Source organism: Dipodomys merriami, unplaced genomic scaffold (assembly GCF_024711535.1).
Source record: "Dipodomys merriami isolate MVZ:Mamm:240054 unplaced genomic scaffold, mDipMer1.0.p SCAF_22, whole genome shotgun sequence".
NCBI lineage: Eukaryota > Metazoa > Chordata > Mammalia > Rodentia > Heteromyidae > Dipodomys > Dipodomys merriami.
This window is the reverse complement of record NW_027203604.1, coordinates 16,619,486-16,639,117: the sequence shown is the minus strand read 5'-3', so window position 1 is coordinate 16,639,117 and position 19,632 is coordinate 16,619,486. Positions and strand designations below refer to the sequence as shown.

Here is a 19,632-nt window from a genome sequence, read left to right as displayed (position 1 = left end):
TCAAAATGGGCCAGACATATACCAGAAGACTCCATTTTTAAAATAACCAGCAAAAAAGCTGGGATGGAGGCATGACTCAAGTGGCAGAGCATCATCCAAGCAAGTCTGAGGCTCTAATACTGGCAAAAACCTTGTCAGGGACTCAGGAAGGCCTCTTGGCCAGCAGCCCCAGGAACTGACATGGCCATCTGACAGCCCCAGAATAGAGTCCTACTGACAGCCACATGAATGAGCGTGGACACGGATTCCTCCCTGATTAATCTTTCCAAGATACAGGCCTAGCTGTTACTTTGCCAGAGGATCCACTATTGTGTGCCTGGATTCCTGATCTACACAAGCCATGAGGCAACAAATATATTATTTCCAGTATGGGGTGACTTGTTACATGGCAAGAGCTGACTGATCCAATCCCAACTGGAGCACAGTCTGGGCTCACAGAGACTGACTGGGTTTTGTAGGGCCCTGACATAGAGGGTGGATTCATGGTGTGGGTATCTCAGAGTTAACCTCCTATCAGGGTCAAGGTGATTATAGACAGCATGCTGCTGTCAACATGAAAAGAACTCTGAACCAGTGCCTGGCCCTTTTTGGTAGCAGAACTACTGGAGAGAATGACAGAATGCTGGCACTGGGCTGTGGCTGGTGAGTGACTCTGGTGCCTCTGGGCATAGGCTGGGAGGGGTAACCACGACTCTGGAGTACAGCTGAGCAGATGGCAATGTGATGATATGGTGGAGGATGTAGAGATGGGATATGATATTTGGCTTGGATTGTGTAAAATGGATAATGAATGATTTTTAAGATATAAATGTAAGTATGCTATGGATAAGACTTCTCTGGTAACTCATTACTTTAGCTAGTAACTGTAATTGTAACTCTGTAACTCCCTAACCCTGTAATTCTGTAATTCTGCTTCTGCTGTTTTCTGAGCAATGGGAGCCCTAACCCAGCGGAACCATCACCATCCTTTGTTCTATTCCCTGCTTCCCACCAGCAAAACCTTGGCGGGAAATTTAAACTTAAGGTGTGCATTTCTTGTAACAATCATTGGTTAAAACCAACACCCAGCCTCCCCCTTTCCCGGCCCTAGCCCAAAATGCTTAAAAGCCCATATGGGCTGGCACTCAGGACCGTTTCCTGGGATCCCAACTCCAGGTGTGGTCCTGGCGTGTCAGCACTTTTCATTCAATAAAATCTTTTACATTTTCACTGAGGACTGAGTGGTCTCACTGCCCCTCCCCACTCAGTGAGAGGCAGGATCCTCCAGCAGAAGGATCTGGAAATGGCAGGGTGTATGCTTTATACTGCATGGCCACCACCAAATACTTGAGCCTGTGTCACTTTCTAAGGCAAAGGGGTTCGTTTAGCACATGCTGTGGATTCTGAAATCCCATGGGATGGGCAGTGGTAAGGCCCCTCCCTCTCCCTTCTCTGCATCTCTAACAATGATGGGAAGGAGAGATCACAAAGCAGGCAGGAAGCAGAGGGAAGGGGGTCCACCCTATCTTAAGCACATCCTGAGAACCCCCACCCCCATGTCACCACACTAAGACCAAGCTCCGGGATCTGCAGACAACTGAGGCACATACCCTTTCATTCCCGCCACCCCCGGCAGTGGGTGCTCTCCCACCCCAGCCTTGGATGTGAACAGTGCCGAGTCTGCCAGGATCCAGCAGCTGCCATCCTAAGAAACAAGAATGGGTTGAAAATGGTGTTTGTTTTTGTTTAAGTTGTTTCCATAACAGAAGAAGGTGGAGGCCATGGAATTTCAGACTCAAAATAACACACAAATACATTTTCCTTACAGGACTTTTCAACCTTACAGCTTTGCATTGAACCCTCCATGGTACAGAACAAGTCCAGCCTTAAGATTTCTTCCAGTAATGACCTTTGTTTTTTCTCTATCAGCGCGAGGATGTACACTTTCTGAGCCCTGCGATCACCTTTATCACCCGCTGCTAGATTAGCCAAGTTAAAAGCCACTCAAACCAGCTCTGCTCCTTGTAATGGTGTTTTTTTTTGTTTGTTTTTCCTTGCCAGGAGAGTGAGTTTCCCATCACAGCAAGACCCAGGGGGCTCTGACAGTCAAAGACTGAACTGTAACCCAAGGAGCTGCACATGCAACCCACAGCCCCTAATTACACTGCTGAACCCACAGTAGCTGGACTCACACAACTCATGCTGTTGCCAAAATATTTTCTTCTCATTTCACAACTTGGAAAAGTGGGGCTCAGCTGAGTTAAGTCATTTGCTCCAGCATGGGCTGGATTTGAACTTGGATCTCTCTGATTGGAGGGTCCAGGCTGCTTATCTAGAGAATGTTTTCCTACAAAGCTTTGGAAAGTATAAGGCACCTGCCATACCTGCTCTACTCAAGCCTGCTCCTATGGAGCAAGTGCAGCTCAAATACTACCTGCCTAGGCTCCTACACAGAAAGGTACAGCTGGGTTCCAATAAAGTTTTATTTACAAACGCAGGTCAAGGGGCTGGCCTATGGTTCCTGTGCCACATTTTGAGATCCTTCTTGAAGGCCCGAGGGAAGGAAGAGATGGGGAGGGGGCTGTCACTCTGCACTAGGGGGTGGGCCCTGAGGAGTCCAGGAGTGGAGAAGAGAGCCAAAGACTTTGACTGTGGATGCCAATCAATATTGGATTAGATTAAGGAATGATTACTGATTTGATGAGGTGTGATGACAACTTGGTTGCATATTATATGCTAAAGAGTTCTTGTAAGAACACATGCTAAGAGAATCTCTGAATAAAATATGATGTTTGAAAGAGGGGAAGGTGGAGGGGTGATGCTATGGTCTCAGTGCCAGATGTGGGGGACATAAAGCTAGTCCTTTCCATGTCTGCCATGCCCTGCCTGCTGTGGTTTCCATAAGTGTAAGTTTCAATGGAAGCAAAAGAAGCCAAAAAGAGGCTACTGTCCTCTGACCCCCGGCTCATGCCTGTAATACTAGCTACTCAGGAGGGTGAAATCTGAGGCTCGTGGTTCAAAGCCAGCCCAGGCAGGAACATCAGTGAGACTCATCTCCAATTAACTACCAGAAAACCAGAAGTGGTGCTGTGGCTCAAGTGGTAGAGTGTTTGCCTTGAGCTGAAGAGCTGAGAGACAGTGCCCAGGCCCAGAGTTCAAGCCCCACAACTAACAAAAAAAAAAAACACAAACAAACAAACAAAAAACCTGACCAAAAAAAAAAAAGAAAAGAAAAAGAAAGAAATCAAAGAGGCCATTGTGTGGGGATAGAGGAGGAGGGAAGGGCGATGCGTGTTTGGGGAGAGGCCTGGCCTGGTGTGACTCTGGGACCAGGGCGTCATCATCACACCTACCAAACCCACAGTGGCTACTAGCACTGCTGGTGGCAACAGAACCTGGAAGGCTGGGTGGGGCTCCCGTTTCCACTGGACAACAGGCCACAGGGTGGCCCATCTCCCCAGGCATACAGACACGGCCCAAGTTCTCCCCAATTCTGTGTTCTGTGACACACAGTGGGCCTAACCCCTTAAGGTTAGACTCTGGAGAACCTTCTACCCCCAAAAGGCCGCTGGCCAGAACCCCCCTTCACCCAGTTTAGCCTCAGAGTAGTCTCTCAACTTCCTGAGCAAACTGGCACCCAACAGACTTGGCTCTGTGACTGACAATGTGATAAAGCACAGGGTCTGTGGAGAATCTGGCCAGGGCTTCCGCTATGGATCCCAGGGCCTGCACGTACTTTTCCAGATAGAGCATTAGGCACTAGGATGCTCTCCGTAACCTGCTTTCCTTTATGGAAATATGATGATTAACAATAGCATTTTTGCCACCCCCATTTCTTGGGCCCTGTCTGTATTAGGAAAGGGACCAGCTGGCCCTGGGGGAGGGGTGGTGTATGATGTGGGGTGTCTAGCTCTGGGGACCAGTGACTGGACAGAGGGAGACCTAGGTAGGACCTGAAGGTGCCCTTAGTGGGGGAGGGAGGGTTATGCTTCTCACTGTGGGACAGACACAGACGTACAAGGATGAGTTTTGGGTTTAACAAGGCATCCCTTGTGGGGTGGGCAATGATGGAGAGGGCTCTGTGAGATTCAGCTATAAGGGAGACCCCAGAATGATGTCATTCCAAACCCCCAGATGGCCTCACCCTGGCCCCGAGGATGGAGCCCATGACCTACAGCAAGGTTAAAGAGAAAGGGCAAAGAGGATCACACACAGAAGTGTGCCTTCCCACACCGGGGCAGCTGCCACAGTGGCCAAAACACAGGGAGGGCCTGATTTCACCCAGTTCACGAACCCAGCATTGTTCCTGAGGTCTCATCTGAGTCACCCTCTCCCTTGCCTCTCTCCCCTGGCTTCTCCCTGGCTCACACTGGCTTCTGTGCCAAGGGCTGAGTGCTAGCCCCGCGCGCACAGCCCCAGGACTCCCAACAGATCCTGAGGGGGTGTCAGGGCTCCGTGCACTGCAGAGAGACCAGAGGAGGCAGACAAGGACCCTGACACCTTGACGCCTTCCCAGCATGGCGAGGGCGCAGCCTGGGTCTGGACTAGGGCAGGGGTTTCATGAGCTGCAGCGGAGGCAGAAGGAGCCAAGCCGCCCTCTGCCCCCAGACTCCTAATAAAGGGCAGTGCAGATCATCCATCACCAACACCCCATGCAGCACCCATGGGGTGCCAGCCACCACAGGCAGAGCGCATTCCATGTCCCCCGTGTCCCCAGTGCAAGGCTGTGGGCACCGGCAGGGGAGCACGGCCACTAAAGCTGTCTGGGGTGCCAGGAAGTCAGTTGTGGGGTGCTTGGCTAATGGCCTCCCGGGCACTCACTGAACATGGTCCTGGGAAGTAGAGAACATGGGAAGTAGGGAACACTCACATTTGTCACCCCGCAAGCAATTGTCATTCTCTCTTCATTAGAAACACATTTTCAAACTCGCACAGCTCCGAATTCTTTTAATTTCCCTTAATGGGCTCTAGGACCTGCTTTATTTGTCACTAGGGGGGGCTAAAACAGCCAGCAGCTTCCTAATCTCCTCTCTTTCTAGTCAACGGTGATTAAAGCTGGTAGATTTACAGGAAAGGTAAAAACCTACATTCTACAGTATGCGTTTCATTCTTCAGAAATAACTGATAAAGACTGGGGGGGGGGCGTGACTCAGGTGGAAGAGCACTTGCCTGGCCTGTGCAAGGTCTTGAGTTCAACCCCCAGGGCCATAAACAGAATGTAAAAAATAGTAAAGAACCAAAAGTTTCAAGATACTTTTTTTGGTGTGTGTGTGTGTGTGTGTGTGTGTGTGTGTGTGTGTGTGTGTGTGTGTGTGTGTGTGTGTGTGTGTGTGTGTGTGTGTGTGTGTGTGTGTGTGTGTGTGTGTGTGTGTGTGTGTGTGTGTGTGTGTGTGTGTTACTAGGACTTGAACTCAGGGCTTGGGCTCATTGGCTGGCTACCTTGTTCCTGGTCCTCTACCATTTGAACCATTCCTTCAGCCCAGAATTTTACTACTTAATAGGAGATGTGAGTTTTGTAGACTTTTTCTCCCAATCTGGCTTTGAACTTAGACTCTATAGGTCTCAGCTTCCCGAGTAGCTGGTGATACAGGTATGAGCCACTGGTACATGGCTTAAGATACTTTGCTGTCTTCCAAAGCAATGTAGACGGCAAAAGCAGCAGGGTTTATTCTATGTCTGTCTCTTCTCTTTCTAGGAAAAGATAGTCAAACACCAAAGTTCTAGATGTTGATACTGCTGACTGGCAACTGGAAGCCAACCCCCATTGGATGTGGGAACAAGGCAACCCTGGCACCCTTTTCAGAGAGAGAGAGAGAGAGAGAGAGAGAGAGAGAGAGAGAGAGAGAGAGAGAGAGAGAGAGAGAGAGAGAGAGAGAGAGAGAGAGAGAGAGAGAGAGAGAGAGAGAGAGAGAACTAATAAGGTTGTACACACACACACACATATCTGTCTCTGCCTCTCTCTCTCAGTATTGGGGATGGAACCTAGGGCCTCATGCATGTCAGGCAGGCACACACTGCATCACTCAGTTATACCCCAAGGCTGATCTTATTGCTGGACTAGTCTCAGAACTTGGTGAGTAGATGTGCCTTGGCAGCTGGTGCTGAGGCAGAGAGGGACAAGACAGCATGGTATAGGCTCGGGGTTCATGCACGGCTACCACTGGGAGAAAGCTGCCAGCAACAGGCTCAGTAAGCACCAGGCAGACGGCATCGAGAATACTGCCAAACCCCTGTGAAATGCAAAAGGAGATTCAGGCCAATTCCTGGGGAGGAAGGAGGCACAGAATGGAGGTGTCAGGATCCCTAAATCAGTTCGTAATTGAGTTCACGTTTCATCCAAACCCAAGAAGAATTGCTTTTTTGAGCACTTGCCAAAATGACTGCAAACCTTGTAGGATGGCAGGAACATGTGGGAAAATCAGAGAAGAGTAAGAGAAGTTATACTGAAGGTAAGCCACTAGTGTGGTGTAAGCTGGGCACAGAGAAAGGTTTTGTGTTACTGGGAGGGATGGGGAGGAATGATCGAGGTCTTGAATATGAGCACACATGCACACACACACACACACACACACACACACACACACACACACACACACACACACACACACACACACACACACACACACACACACACACACACACACACACACACACACACACACACCTGAGACATCACAAAGAAACCATCAATCCATGGATGGTAAGGGAGGAAAAGTCTCTGGAAAAAATCGATTTAGAAGCTTACTTTATACTAGGTGCCAAAGTAAGTTACAGCTGGATTAAAGATTTTTGAGACATCATCTTACTATGTAGCCCTTGCTCTTCAGGATGGAGATAATGAGCCAAGTTGGTGCAGCCAGGGAGCTACTGGACTGGGTTGGGTCTTGTAAACCCAGACAAAAGGTAACATGGGCGATGGAGGAGGTGCTGTTGGTCAAGATACATTACACTTACAGACTGATTTGTGGAGTGGCAATTCCTTTGTACAACTACTTAAAGGTAATAAAAATACAATGGAAAAAAGCAACTTGGACTATTCCTCTATAAATTCCTATATTCAAAAATAAAAAAAGCAGGCTGGGAATGTGGCTTTGTGGTAGAGCGCTTGCCTTGCATGCATGAAGCCCTGGGTTTGATTCCTCAGTACCACATGCACAGAAAAAGCCAGAAGTAGCACTGTGGCTCAAGTGGTAGAGTGCTAGCCTTGAGCAAAAGAAGCTCTGGGACAGTGCCCAGGCCCAGAGTTCAAGCCCCAGGACTAGCAAAGCAAACAAACAAACAACAACAACAAAACCAAACCACATTTACATTCAGCCATTCAGAAGCTACCATCTAACCCAGTGTTAGCCATCTTGAGGCTTTCCCAGCAAATACAGCAGCAAATACAGTGACAACATAATGGCAGCCAATAAGCCCTTTCCTTGCATTGCTTCCTGCTTCGCCTTTGGTCCAGGGAGGGGTGACATCAGTCCTGGCTTTGGGAACCTCAGGGCATTGGCCACAGCAAGTGGCCTGGAGATGGGCATGCTGCAAAAGGCTAGCTGGAGACAAACACAGCAGACAGTGCAGGAGGAAGGGCGTGCTCTGCTGCCAGGAACTACAGGATACGGGTTAAGAGTCCCTACTGAGGGACTGGAGGCATGGCTCCAGTGGGTAGAATGGCATGGTGGGTAGAATGCCAACCAATGAGTCAAAGCATCAGATACTGAGTGTGAGTCCCTATCTTGGACCAAAAAAAAAAAAAAAAAAAAAAAGAGCCTCTATTGAGAGGAAAGTGGAGCCAAGAGGTAGCCTGTTTGGGTGCTGGATGCAGCCATACCTGAAGCTGTGTCCAGGCTGTTCCACTTTTCTGTGACAGTAGAATAGTGGTTTGGATACTGTTTAAGTGTGTCTTCCCCTGCTCCCTGCCCTCCACCAAAGGTGATGTGAGAGAGGTGGGCCTTTAAGTGGGGTCTCTAATGGAGAGAATCTGGAGGCCATGTCCTTGGATGGGACTGGTGCTTCTGTGAGATCTGAACTGTTCCCTTGGGATGAAGTCATCATAAAACAGCAGGTCCAGCCTCTCCCCAGCCTCGCTGTCCTCTTTCAGCCTGTTCCTGTGACATTATCTCCAAGACAGGGGCAGAGACAGTACAGAGCCAGCCCCCTCTCCCATGCATAACCTGGTGAAAGCACTTCGCTGAACATCATCTGGTGCAAGGAGCTACCACAAGGCTGGCACAATTCTGCAGGCTAGGACGGGCTTCTGCCCCCTTGCAGGGTGATTCCTGACCCAGGTCTTACTGACACTGATTTGTGATACCTGTGCTCAGAAATCTGCCATGATGACAAACTCTTACATTAATGCAAATTTCTCATGGATGCTAAGCAGCTAAGCACTTTTTTGTGGGGAGGAGGGGCTCTTGAACTCAAGAGCCTAGGTGCTGTCCCTGAGCTTTTTTACTCTACCACTTGAGTCACAGTGCCATTTATGGCTTTTTGGTGGTTTATTGGATAAGAGTCTCATGGATTTTCCTGCCTGGACTGGTTTTGAACTGATATCCTCAGATTTCAGCCTCCTGAGTGGCTTGAATCACAGGTGTGAGCCACTGGTTCCCAGCTGCATTTCTATTTTATTTTGGGGGCAGAGGACACCCAGAGATCACAGCTCTGTGTATCTGGTCATTTCTAGCTGAGCTCCGGGGACTTGTTCCCTCATTCAAACACCAGTGGTAGCAGGCCCAGCCCAGGCGCCTTGTAGAAACTCATCTTGTAGGCAGGACAGATGAGTCATTAGTAGAGTTGGAGTAAGAGCACAGGCTCACAGATCTCCCTACTATAATGCAGCACATCAAGGCTGGAGTTCAGAGTGATTAAGTGACTTGCTCAGGTCACACAGCCTGTGAAGGCAGTCAGCTCTCAGATTCACAAGCTGACTTACAAAAATCACAGCTAAATCACTTTCCTTACTGAACTGGTTAGAGCGATGCTGGATTATAGATGTGTACCACCAGGCCTGGCCTTAACTCATGTCCTTTCAGCACAGCTGGAAGGTCCAAGACTGGCCCCATCCCAGGGTACTAGTTTGCAGCAGGGACTTTGGAACTTCCATTTGCAGGCAGGACACGAGGCTCAGGCAGGCAATTCAGGACAAGTATCTGCCCCTCTAGATACAATTCTCAGCTGATTGAATGCCATCACTCCTGCAGGGTTGAGGCCTTCTGGTGCAGCAAGTCATTTCACCACTCTGAACTCCAGCCTTGAAGTGCTGTGTTATGTAGGGAGATCTGTGAACTTGTGCTCTCATTCCGACTCTACTAATGACTCATCTGTCCTGCCTACAAGGCAGGCAAATCCCTGGAGCACAAAGGCTGGCAGATTTAACGGCTCCCTTCTGCCCGCCATGGGGCCACCACCAACAGCAGCTGGGTCAAGGAGGGTGGACATAGCAGGCTATCTGAGGGGCTGGCCACAGCACTCTGGGCCATCCCAGTGGGGTGCTCCTGGGCCATGGGGGCCATGGAGGGTCTGCAGGGAACTCACCAGCCTCACCGACAAAGACTTCGACAGGTGCACTGGCTGGGCTCTCACCGATGATGTTATAGGCAGTCATGATCACTTCGTAGCGACGATACTTTTTCAGATCTATAAAGTCAAAGGAATGGGGGTGAGAATGCAGCAGGACCACCATCCATACATGGAAAGCCCTCCCTCTCCCTCCCACCGTGGGACGTGCCAGAGAATCACCCAGATGTCTCAGAGGCAAGGGAAGAGTCTGTGCTGCTGGCCCTGGTGTGGCTTAGGCCCTGTTCTAGGGGCCATTCTCCTGCTGCTGTCAATCAAGCGGGCAGCCCCACCCACTGTCAGCAGATGATGGGCACATGGGGTGGCCTTCTGCTGGGAAGAGTTGGGTTAGCTGGCCACCTCAACAGGCCTGCCTTTCTCCTAACAAGTGCCAAGAGATGGAAGAGCAAAGTGAAGGCCCTCCCCTTTTTGGACTGACCATCTCCACCTAGGCAAATGTGTGAAGCCCTGAGAGATGGGGGGTTCATAAAGACAGATAACAAAATGGCAGGAGCTGGGGGCTAGGGTGAGGGAATGGGGAGTCCACGTTTAGTGAGAAGTCTGTGTTTAGCGGGGAGTGCTTCTATTTAGAAGGATGGAACAATTCTGGAGTTGGGTGGTGGAAAGGGAAGCATCATCTTAAAAATGGTTAAGATGGGGCTGGGAAGGTGGCTCAGTGGTAGAGTGCTTGCTTTGCATGCACGAGGCCCTGGGTTCGATTTCTCAGCACCATATAAGAAAAAAGCCGGAAGTGGCGCTGTGGCTCAAGTGGTAGAGCGCTAGCTTTGAGCTGAAGAGCCGAGGGACAGTGCCCAGGCACAGAGTTCAGGCCCCACGACCGGAACCAAAACAAACAAACAAACAAACAAACAAACAAATAAATGGTTGAGATGGTATATTTTATATGTCTTTTTTTTTTTGGGGGGGGTGTGGTCGTGGGGCCTGAACTCTGGGCCTGGGTGCTGTCCCTCAGCTCTTCAGCTCAAGGCTAGCGCTCTACCACTTGAGCCACAGTGCCATTTTTCTTTTTGCTTATGTGGTGCTGAGGAATAGAACCCAGGGCCTCAAGCATGCAAGGCAAGCACTCTACCACTGAGCCACCTTCCCAGCCCCTATATGTCTTTTTTTTTTAAACCACAATCAATAATACTAAAAGGCTGTGCACCAGTACAGCTGACACTGTAATCCCAGCTACTCAGGAGACCGAGACCTGGAGGATAGAGGTTTGAAGCCAGCCTGTGAGATTCCATTTCTAATTTACTCAGCAAAATTCTGGGCTAGAGATGTGGCTCAAGTGGTAGAATGCCAGACATGAACAAAAGGATATGTATGAGAAAAGAAAGGTGGAAGGGAGACTGAGGCTGGGGGACCAGATGCCAGTACCACAAACTCCTCCAGACCCCCACTTCTAGAAGTTTCCTTTCCTGCCCTCTGAAGGCTTTGGCATGAGGAAAAGCAGCATTTGAGGGAGAGAACTCCCGAAATGGGAGCCATTAATCCAGGCTGGTTTTTCTTGGTCCAGGGGGAGGCCAATTGGCAGGCGGTGATGCCAGGGCGCGGAGCCCTCCTGCGGAAGGCACGCACACTTACGTGTTAATTCATACGTGGTTAATGTAGAGCTGCTGTTCACGGTCTTGAAGCTGCTTTGGGCTGTTAGGGTAAGCAAAGCAGAAAGGTGGTTAGCAAGCAGGAGGAGCAGTTACAGCAAATGAGGCACAACAAAAAGGAAGGGGTACGGCCTCACTGCGGGGGGGGGCATTCAGGCTCCCACACAGCACCACCTCAGGGGTGCCCATACCCTTCCCATGGGTTCCTGGGGGACAGGTGCTTCTTTCTAGAACAGCAAGCCCAGACCAGTGGGGTAAGGGGTCGCTGGTGTGTGATAGGACGGGACCCCGTTAAGGTGTGTGGTATGCTCAGGTGCCAGGCAGCACTGGGGAAGGTGGGATGAGGTTTCTCCTGGGTGCTTCAGGCAGAGGGCATGAGCAGCCCTCCACAAGAGGGGAGAGGTTGTCTGCTCTTGGGCAAAGGACACCCTCGGGGTGGTGGCAGCTGAGTGACCCTTCCCTTTCTCTCTCTTTCTCCTTTCCTTCCTTTCTTTTTCCCCTTCCCTCTCCTTCTTTCTTTTTCTTCCTTCTTCCCTCCCTCCTTTCCTTTGTTTCTGTGCCAGGGCTTGAAATCAGGGCCTGGCTGCTGTCCTTTAGGTTTTTCACTCAAGGTTGGCACTCTACTTCTTAAGCTACAGCTCCACTTGGGTTTCCCCCCCCTAGTTATTTGGGGATAAGAGTTTCATGAACTTTTCTGCCCAGGCTGGCTTTGAACCATGACCCACAGATCTCAGGCTCCTGTGTAGTAGGCATGAGCCATCAGTTGTCTCTGGCTGTTTCTGGGAAGTAGAGACAAAAAGAGGCTTCCCTCTCCCTGTCCCCAGCCTGAGGATGTCAAGGGCAAGGAGCACATCCTGCAACACTGTTGGGGGCAGGAGAGGTGGGGCAGATAACAGGCCTCTTCCCTCCTTCTAGAAAGGGGGAACTGGGAGGAGAGGGTCTTTCTGTAGCTCCCAAAGCTGCCTAGGCCACAGCAGCTGGTACTGCTCGGGCTGTGTCATTAGTAGCAAGGCACAGGCCTGGCACAGATCAGCTCAGGGATGAAAGATGTCCCCAGCCACAGGTTGAGTTTGCCGTGGGCTTCATGGGTGTCTAGTATGGGCCCCAGGCCATTCTCACAGGTGCAGCAGTATGTCCACCTGCTCCTCCCTCAGTGCTCAGGCCTTGCTGCCAACAGCATACCATGCTGTGTGCTCCCTGTCTCTCCACAGCTGGCCCCGCATGCTCCACATGGGTTGGACAGATGTATGCTTCATGCTGCCTGCAGCAGGAGGAGGCCAAGAGGGATGGGGATCTGCTCACCTGTGAGCTCAGCTCGCAGGGCCGAGGGGCTCTTGAGGGTCTTGGCCTCAGGGCCTGCAGCTGCCTCAGCCTCCAGCTCTCGGTAGTAGATCCTGTATCCCTGCAGAAGGCCGTTCAGGCTCTCGTCCCGGGGCGGCTGCAAAGACACCACACTCAGCCATGCCTGAAAATAAGTTGGTCCTGCATCTGGGAGCTTGGTGTCTGCTGCCCTGATTTAACCACCAACCTGGAGGGACAGTCACTTGTTCAAGTCCATGCCTGTTAAAAGCCAACTGGGCACTGTCCCCAAAGACATGTACTCATTATTTGATGTATGTAATTGTAACCTCTCTATACATTACTTGCCTTGCATGCATGAGGCCCTGGGTTCGATTCCTCAGCACCACATAAGCCGAAAAAGCCGGAAGTGGGGCTGTGGCTCAAGTGGTAGAGTGCTCACCTTGAGCTGAAGAGCTGAGGGACAGCGCCCAGGCCCAGAGTTCAGGCCCCATGACTGACAAAAAAAAAAAAAAGACCATACACACATACACGCACGCACGCACGCACCAGAAGGCACAATGTCTATGTGCATCTTGATCATATAAAATATTGAAATACACTCCGGAAAATGGAAACAAGGGGTTTTATTCCCCTCTCTGGTTGTTGTTTTTGTTTTCATTTTGTCTTGTTTGTTCATTTATTTGTCTTTGGGATGGAAATGGAGGGAAAAAGGGTGAACAAATGCAGCGGTAATACTAACTGGACACTATGTTGAAAATGAACTATACAACTTGTGGGGATGGGAGGAAAAAATTGGAAGAAAGTGAGGGAAGCGGTGACATTGTCTAGAAAAGAAATGTACCCATTACCTGACTTACGTAATTGTAACCCCTCTGAACATCACCTCTATAATAACAATTTAAAAAAAACGAAAGAGCTGGGGGAGTAGCTCAAGTGGTAGAGTATGTGAAGCCCTGAGTTCAATTCCAGCACTGTAAAGAGACCAAAACCAAACAAAAATGAAGAGCTCAGCCCAGCGTGTTTCTCCAGTCTGCTGCAGTTTCCTGCGCTGATTTCCTGTCTTGTGAAATGCCCAGGATGAGGAGCACTTTGAGGGACGGCTGAGGCACATTAGCCCCTGGGGGTTTGACTCCCTCTTCTGGGAGGCTGGTGACCAGGCCAGGCCGCACGTCTGGCTGTGCCTCCCAGCTGCAGCTGAACTCACTCTTGTCTGCTCACGCTTCGGGTCTGCTCGGATGACCCAGGCCCTGTGGACAGCTCTGGCCCTGCCCTCCCTGATCCTGTATGCTGGCAGGCCTGGGTGACAGCCTGGCTCTGGTAGAAAGGGGCGATAGCTCTGCTCCTGTTTCTGAAATCTGGGTGGACTGGAATTGGTAAGAAGGGAGGAGAAGTGGGCAGAAGAAAAGCCTGTCTCTGGGATCCTTTAACTCTCAGCCCAGCGATCGTAATCTGAGGGGCACCATCAAGCTTGCTTCACAGTCCACAGTCCAAGGTTTAACCACAGCAGCACAGGCCCTTGTGCCCAGTAGGGAGCTCACAGGGGACCAGCCCATTCTGCAGACACAGATCCATGGGCTGGGGACACAGGAAGTGTGGGGGCGGGGAGAACTCCATCCTACTCAGCAAAAATATCCAAGGAGGCTGGGCACTGGTAGCTCACCCTAAAATCCTAGTTATTCAGGAGGCTGAAATCTGAGGTTCACCGTTCAAAGCCAGCCATGGCAGGAATGTCTGTAAGACTCTTACCTCCAATTAACCACCAGAAAACCAGAAGTGGTGCTGTGGTTCAAGTGGTAGAGCACTCGCCTTGAGCTGAAGAGCACAGGGACAGTGCCCAGGCCCAGAGTTCAAGCCCCATGATCACCACTACCAACAAAAATCCACAGAGCAGGAAGTGGGGAGGATGGGAAATGAAATGTTTTCACTGGGGACCAAATGTTCTGCAGCTGGCAGCAGCCACACTGCCCAGGGTCCTTGTGTAATGAAGTCCCCAGGCTGGCTGCGGAGGGGCTGAAAGCCACTGACCTTGAACTTGAAATGGTTCTAGGCAAGGACATAGGATGCTTGGGAGGCATACAAAGCAGGGGTCAAACCACTAGCACCTGTATTCAACAGCCACCGGGCACTGGGCACAGAAGACAGAAGGGAAGGGAGTCACATTCAGATCTCAGGGGACAGCCATGGCCACCATGGCCTGAGCTTATACTCCCAGGCCCCTACATTGGCCTTCCTAAAAAGCCAGATGGAGCCCATGGCACTCAATGGAGGAAGCCCCGCCCCCTCTGCCTGGGCAGAGGTGACACTCTAGCGAGGAAGGTGCCCACCACCACGTGGAGTGCATCCTCGGCTGACAGCTCTGGGCAGGAAGTGATGTATTGCTCACACTTCTTTCTTTCTTTCTTTTTGCTAGAAAACAACTTCCAAATCCACTTAGAGGAACCTGAGCAGGGCTTGGGGACGTGAGTGGCAGATGGATGGCCCGCTGCAAGGCATAGAAGAGCCAGCTTCCATGTTGTGATCAAGTCAGAACGTCCCCAGCTTGTTCACGAGTGGTGCTTGGCGTGAGCACAATGACCACCATCCCCACCCCCACATCTCCGGATTTCAAACAGAACTGGACGCCTGGAAAGGCAAAGATTGATTCTCCCAGTAGGAAGGATCCGACCTGACAGCTTCTTATCGGAAGGCTTCTAAGTGGGCCTGCTGCCTGTGTTTGTATTTTTAAGCAAATCGCTAAAAAAAGAAAAGGAAAAAACCCCCACAAAACCTTCAAACCTGCCCCCCCCAACTCAAAAGGTTACAGGTGAAACATTTCATTTGGAATGCAAATCTAGATCTGAACCTACTTTCTCTTCCTTTGTTCTGTTCACTCTGATTTACTAAATTACTCATAATTTTAATTGTACTTCAACTGCCTGGCAGTTGACAGGCATTTATTTCTACAATACGTGGTATTGACCACCCCCTGCTCTGGGCTTCTTGGCAATTAGTTTGTTCTGTTCAGCTCTGGAGAGGACAGCTGATGGACACATATGCCAAGTTCCTCTGGTGCGGATCCATGCTGTGTCCCAGAGCTGTCTGGCAGCCTCAGAGGGGCCGTGTTGGGAGACAGGACATGGGGGCTGCCAGTTAGTGGTCACAGCCACTTGTTTGGAGATGGCGTGGCCCAGCTGGGGCCCTCACAGCCTTTGGTGTAGGAGCCAGTGTGCCTAGTTACTGGCAGGCCAATTGTCATGTCGACAGAAATGCTAATTTTCTCCTAGAATGTGACAAAGGCCTATCTTCCTGGGGCTAATTATGTTGGCAGTGGATGGGAAGCCAAGTGCTGGGGACCTTGAACAACTTCTTTGAATGCACAGCCCCTAACAGGAGTCAGGATTCCAAAGCACAGCCACCCCCAAAGCAGGGAGTGTGGGGTCTATCAGATGTGAAGATGTTTCTAGAGGAGGGACTAGAAGTCAGAGAGACTTAGAGTCTTAGTGGCCTGGTGGCAAGTGGGGGAGGCAGGGGCCGGGGCAGGACTTTTGTCATTTTACCAGGGGCAGCAGGTCCTAGAAGACATTTGGGGACGTGTCCATGTCACTCTGAAAGGGTCCTGTCTTCTCCAGAGACAGTGTCACTAAGCAGAGAGGGGGGCCCCATGATGCTCTTGATATTCCAAGGAGGCCATATACTCATTTATTAAAATCCTGGTCCCTGCTCCTCCTGCAAGGGGCAGCATTCATATCATTAGTTGGAACTTTACGACATGGCCATTTGGGAGCCTCAAACATGGTGGCACCATAGGATTCAGCCTAAGACTGCAGGAGTTGGTGGGCACTGCTGGACAGGTGAGATGTACCTTTGCTCCTGGAGCCACTGTGGTCCTGGCCTCTTTCTGTCCCCCAGCACTCCTAGGATGGTGGTGTCTTAGCAGTGCTGGTGGCCTCTAAGCCAAGGGTATAAGCCACCTGGTATAGCTCACCCATCCTGACCACCAGGGTCCCTCACGGTGCCCAGACACCCGACAGTCCCTCATGACAGCTCATGCCTGCCTCCATTTTCCCAGCCATCACCATGGCACAAAGCCTTCCCCCAGGGACCCAGGAACAGCAGCTCCCTTATTGTCACAGACCCCTCCTTGTTACTGGATGCCCTTCCAGACTCTCCTGGCCAGCACAAGGCCTCTGGTTCAGACACAGCCCCTCAGCTCTCCTGTATTCTTCTCACACAGATTTTGTCATCACCCACGTCCGGGCACCTCTGCATTCAAGCTGACACTTGTCATTTTCCTGATAGCAACTTCAATTTCCACAAAGAGCCTGTGCCAACCTGACCATGAGGGACACCCCAGCTCGCAGCCTCTCCTAGGCTAAACGGCCTTGTTGTGGCTCTCTGGACACAGCCATACACCAGCCTGGCTCCTGCCTGATCTATGACCTCTAGAGCCTCCCCATTCCTCAAGTGATGGTCCTTTAGAGCACCAGGAACTCTGTACTCGGCTCTGCACATGGGCTCAGGTGCCTGCTGGGGACCTAAGTGTTTGCATCCTCCCTTCTCTGCACCCAGATCAGGACCACATAGGCCTGGGGGCCGAGCCCCTTTCCTTCAGATTACTGTAGTCACTTCCCAGCTGGTGTTTCCTGGGGGCTCTAGGGCCTTCCTGGAAGTTCGAGAAATTACATTTAACACAAGTTTCCTTTCCAGTTTCTTGGCTGTTTCCCTTGTTTCATTCAAATACTGGGTACAAGCCTGGCTTGGTGTCTGTCTCCAGCATTCCAGCTGACTATGAAGGGAGTGAGTGCTTGCCTCACAGACACTGAGGTCCTGGATCTTACCTGCCACTGAATCAGAACCGAGGATGTGGTGTGGGGCGTCGCGGAGACAGACCCGGGGGGCTCTCCTGGAACTGCAGCCCAGTGAAAGAAAAGCAGGATTAGAAAGGTTCAGTTGGTTAATGTCTTCCCCTATGAGTATGGGGTGCAATGAGCCTGTCCCCTTCCTTCCGTTTCTTGCCCTTCCTTTGTGCTCCCAGAAGACCCCAGTCTGACTGATAGGAATCTGCTTTGTTCTCATAACTCAATGTTGCTCCCATGCCTGGGCCCACTGACTATCCTCCCCGAAGGGATCTTCCCGAAATTCTCCAGCCCAGAGTCTTAATCTCAGTGTGAAGCCCATCACTACCCCTCAGGTGTCAGGCACCTGAGTTCCTCCATTTCAGGCCATTGCCAAGAACTCTCAGAACTCTGGAAACTCCATGCCACTCTTCAGCTACCTTTGACCCTGCCCCCACCTAGGACCCTACACCCCTGTCCCCATTACTCTGCCTGTGTCTCCTGACTCTCCTCAGGTCACCCTCTTCAACTTGCCATTAAAGTTATCTTGTCTGCTGAGCTTGCTTTCTGCTCTTTCTTATTCTAATACCCTCATGACTCAGTTTCCTAACACAGTCCTAACAAGAGTAGCCACCAGGTGGTGCCAGTCTTTGCTGTTTCTGAGACATCCAGGGCTCTTCACGGAGGTGTGCTGAGGTCACTCACTCCAGCCATGACACCCTGGGAGGTCCCTACTCGAACCCTTCCTCTGTACTACCAGTCCTGTACTTCTTTGGTTGTCAAATGCCATTTTCACATGCCTTTAGTAAGAGCTTTGTCAGGCTACAATGTTCTTGATCTTTAACTGTCAAGAAAAGGGAGGGGAGGCCACTGTTGGTGACTGGCCCGTCAATAAAGTAGAGGGTAGTTGGCTCCGGTCCAGAAAGTGGCAGTGGTTCTGCTGCGGTCTTGGGTAGGGGGCAAGGATGGTTTGACCTCTGCCCACGCTAAGCCCCTGCCCTCTGGTTTGTCATCTGCCAGGACCTAGAGGGTCTTCTTCCCCATGCTTTGCTGCTCCCTCCAAATCATGTGATCCTGTTAGGTACATAAAGTGACCTGTTACTCTGGGTCTCCCTGCCTGATGATTCAATAAATGCTCATTGAGCTGAGTATGATCAGGCCTGTCCCCATATCCCCCTGTAAGTCCCTAAGCACTTGCTCTACTCTCTCCACTCACTATCCCTGTGTCTTTGGTCTGAGGTTCTCCTCTGAATCTGTCACTGTCTTTATCCTCAACCCTCAGCTCTTTCTCACCTAGCTATCTCACCTTCCCAGGCTCTTACTGAGAACACCTCAAACCAGCAGGCAAGACAGGAGTTTCCAAATGCCCCAAGCTGGCAAGCTGTGCTGGGGAGGGAAAAATCACCCTAATAAGAAAAACACTGAGGCAGGGGTGGTGGTATGTGCCTGTAATCTCAGCACTCTGGAGGTAGAGGGAGGAAGACTGCACAATTGAGGCCAGCCTGGGATACATAGGAGACTCTGTCTAAAAAATAAAAACAACAAAAACAAGAGCTAGGAATGTAGCTCAGTGGTAGGGTGCTTGCCCTAGCATGTGCAAAGCCCCAGGTTCCATCCCCAAGCACTGCCAAGAAAGAAAAAGAAATGAAAATGTCGATCAGTGAACCCACAGCTCAAAGAATCTTCTAAGTCTAAGCAGGGAAAGTCTTGCCCATCAATCTCCAGCCCAGAGTCGGAGACAATGCAACCCAAACACAATGCAAATGGGCTGCAGAGGGAAACTGCAAGTCTAGGAGAAGGAAGATGATGCGATAGGTGCTTCAAAGGCCTTGATTTGAATATCAAAGGAGCAAGAAGGGCTTTGGGAGCCTTGAGAGCCCCTTGAATAGCTTTTCAGAAAGGGCCCATTCCCCTGGGTCACAGCCAGCCTGTCAGATCTTGTGCTCACTTGCTTGTCTGAGATAACACAACAATAAAACCAGCTCGTTGTGCGGCTTTCTTTGGGAGAATTACTGCAGAGTTGAATTGTGTTAAATGCAAGATTTAGATGAATGCATTCATAATCCTAAGAATGCATCCCCTCCCTGTGGTGATTTGGTGTGATGTTGGCTCCCACTTTAATTGGTCTTTTGGGTGGGGGAGCCTGCAGTGAAAAGCTGGGGTGTGCTTCCCCTTTGCCCTCTCAAACACCCCCTCCTCTGCCCCCATGAACTCCTTGGAGCTGACTCAGTTCCCTGTGCCCAGCACAGTAGAGACACTGAGCCATGGGTCCCAAGTCCAGAGGGCTTTCCTCTGAGCCCTGCATGTAACAAGCAATTTAAAGGCTAATTTTACTGGGCCCATAAATTAAAAGCTGAACAACATCTGCACAACTAGTCCCCTCCCCA

The 19,632-nt window shown here is 50.7% G+C and overlaps 1 protein-coding gene across 4 annotated transcripts in view; it reads right to left on the bottom strand.

The window, feature by feature from the left end:
- The window catches only part of Sdk1 (sidekick cell adhesion molecule 1), an 824,227-nt gene that overhangs the window by 60,219 nt on the left and 744,376 nt on the right, over positions 1-19,632 (bottom strand). For 3 of the 4 annotated variants that reach the window (XM_070033470.1, XM_070033471.1, XM_070033472.1), the window contains 4 exons: positions 17,249-17,319; positions 12,432-12,567; positions 11,113-11,172; positions 9,502-9,603 (listed from right to left, as the gene is read on the bottom strand). In XM_070033470.1, the coding sequence (XP_069889571.1) occupies positions 9,502-9,603; positions 11,113-11,172; positions 12,432-12,567; positions 17,249-17,319 (369 nt within the window). The remainder of the gene's footprint in view (positions 1-9,501; positions 9,604-11,112; positions 11,173-12,431; positions 12,568-17,248; positions 17,320-19,632) is intronic. The other variant, XM_070033473.1, reaches the window with a different exon arrangement.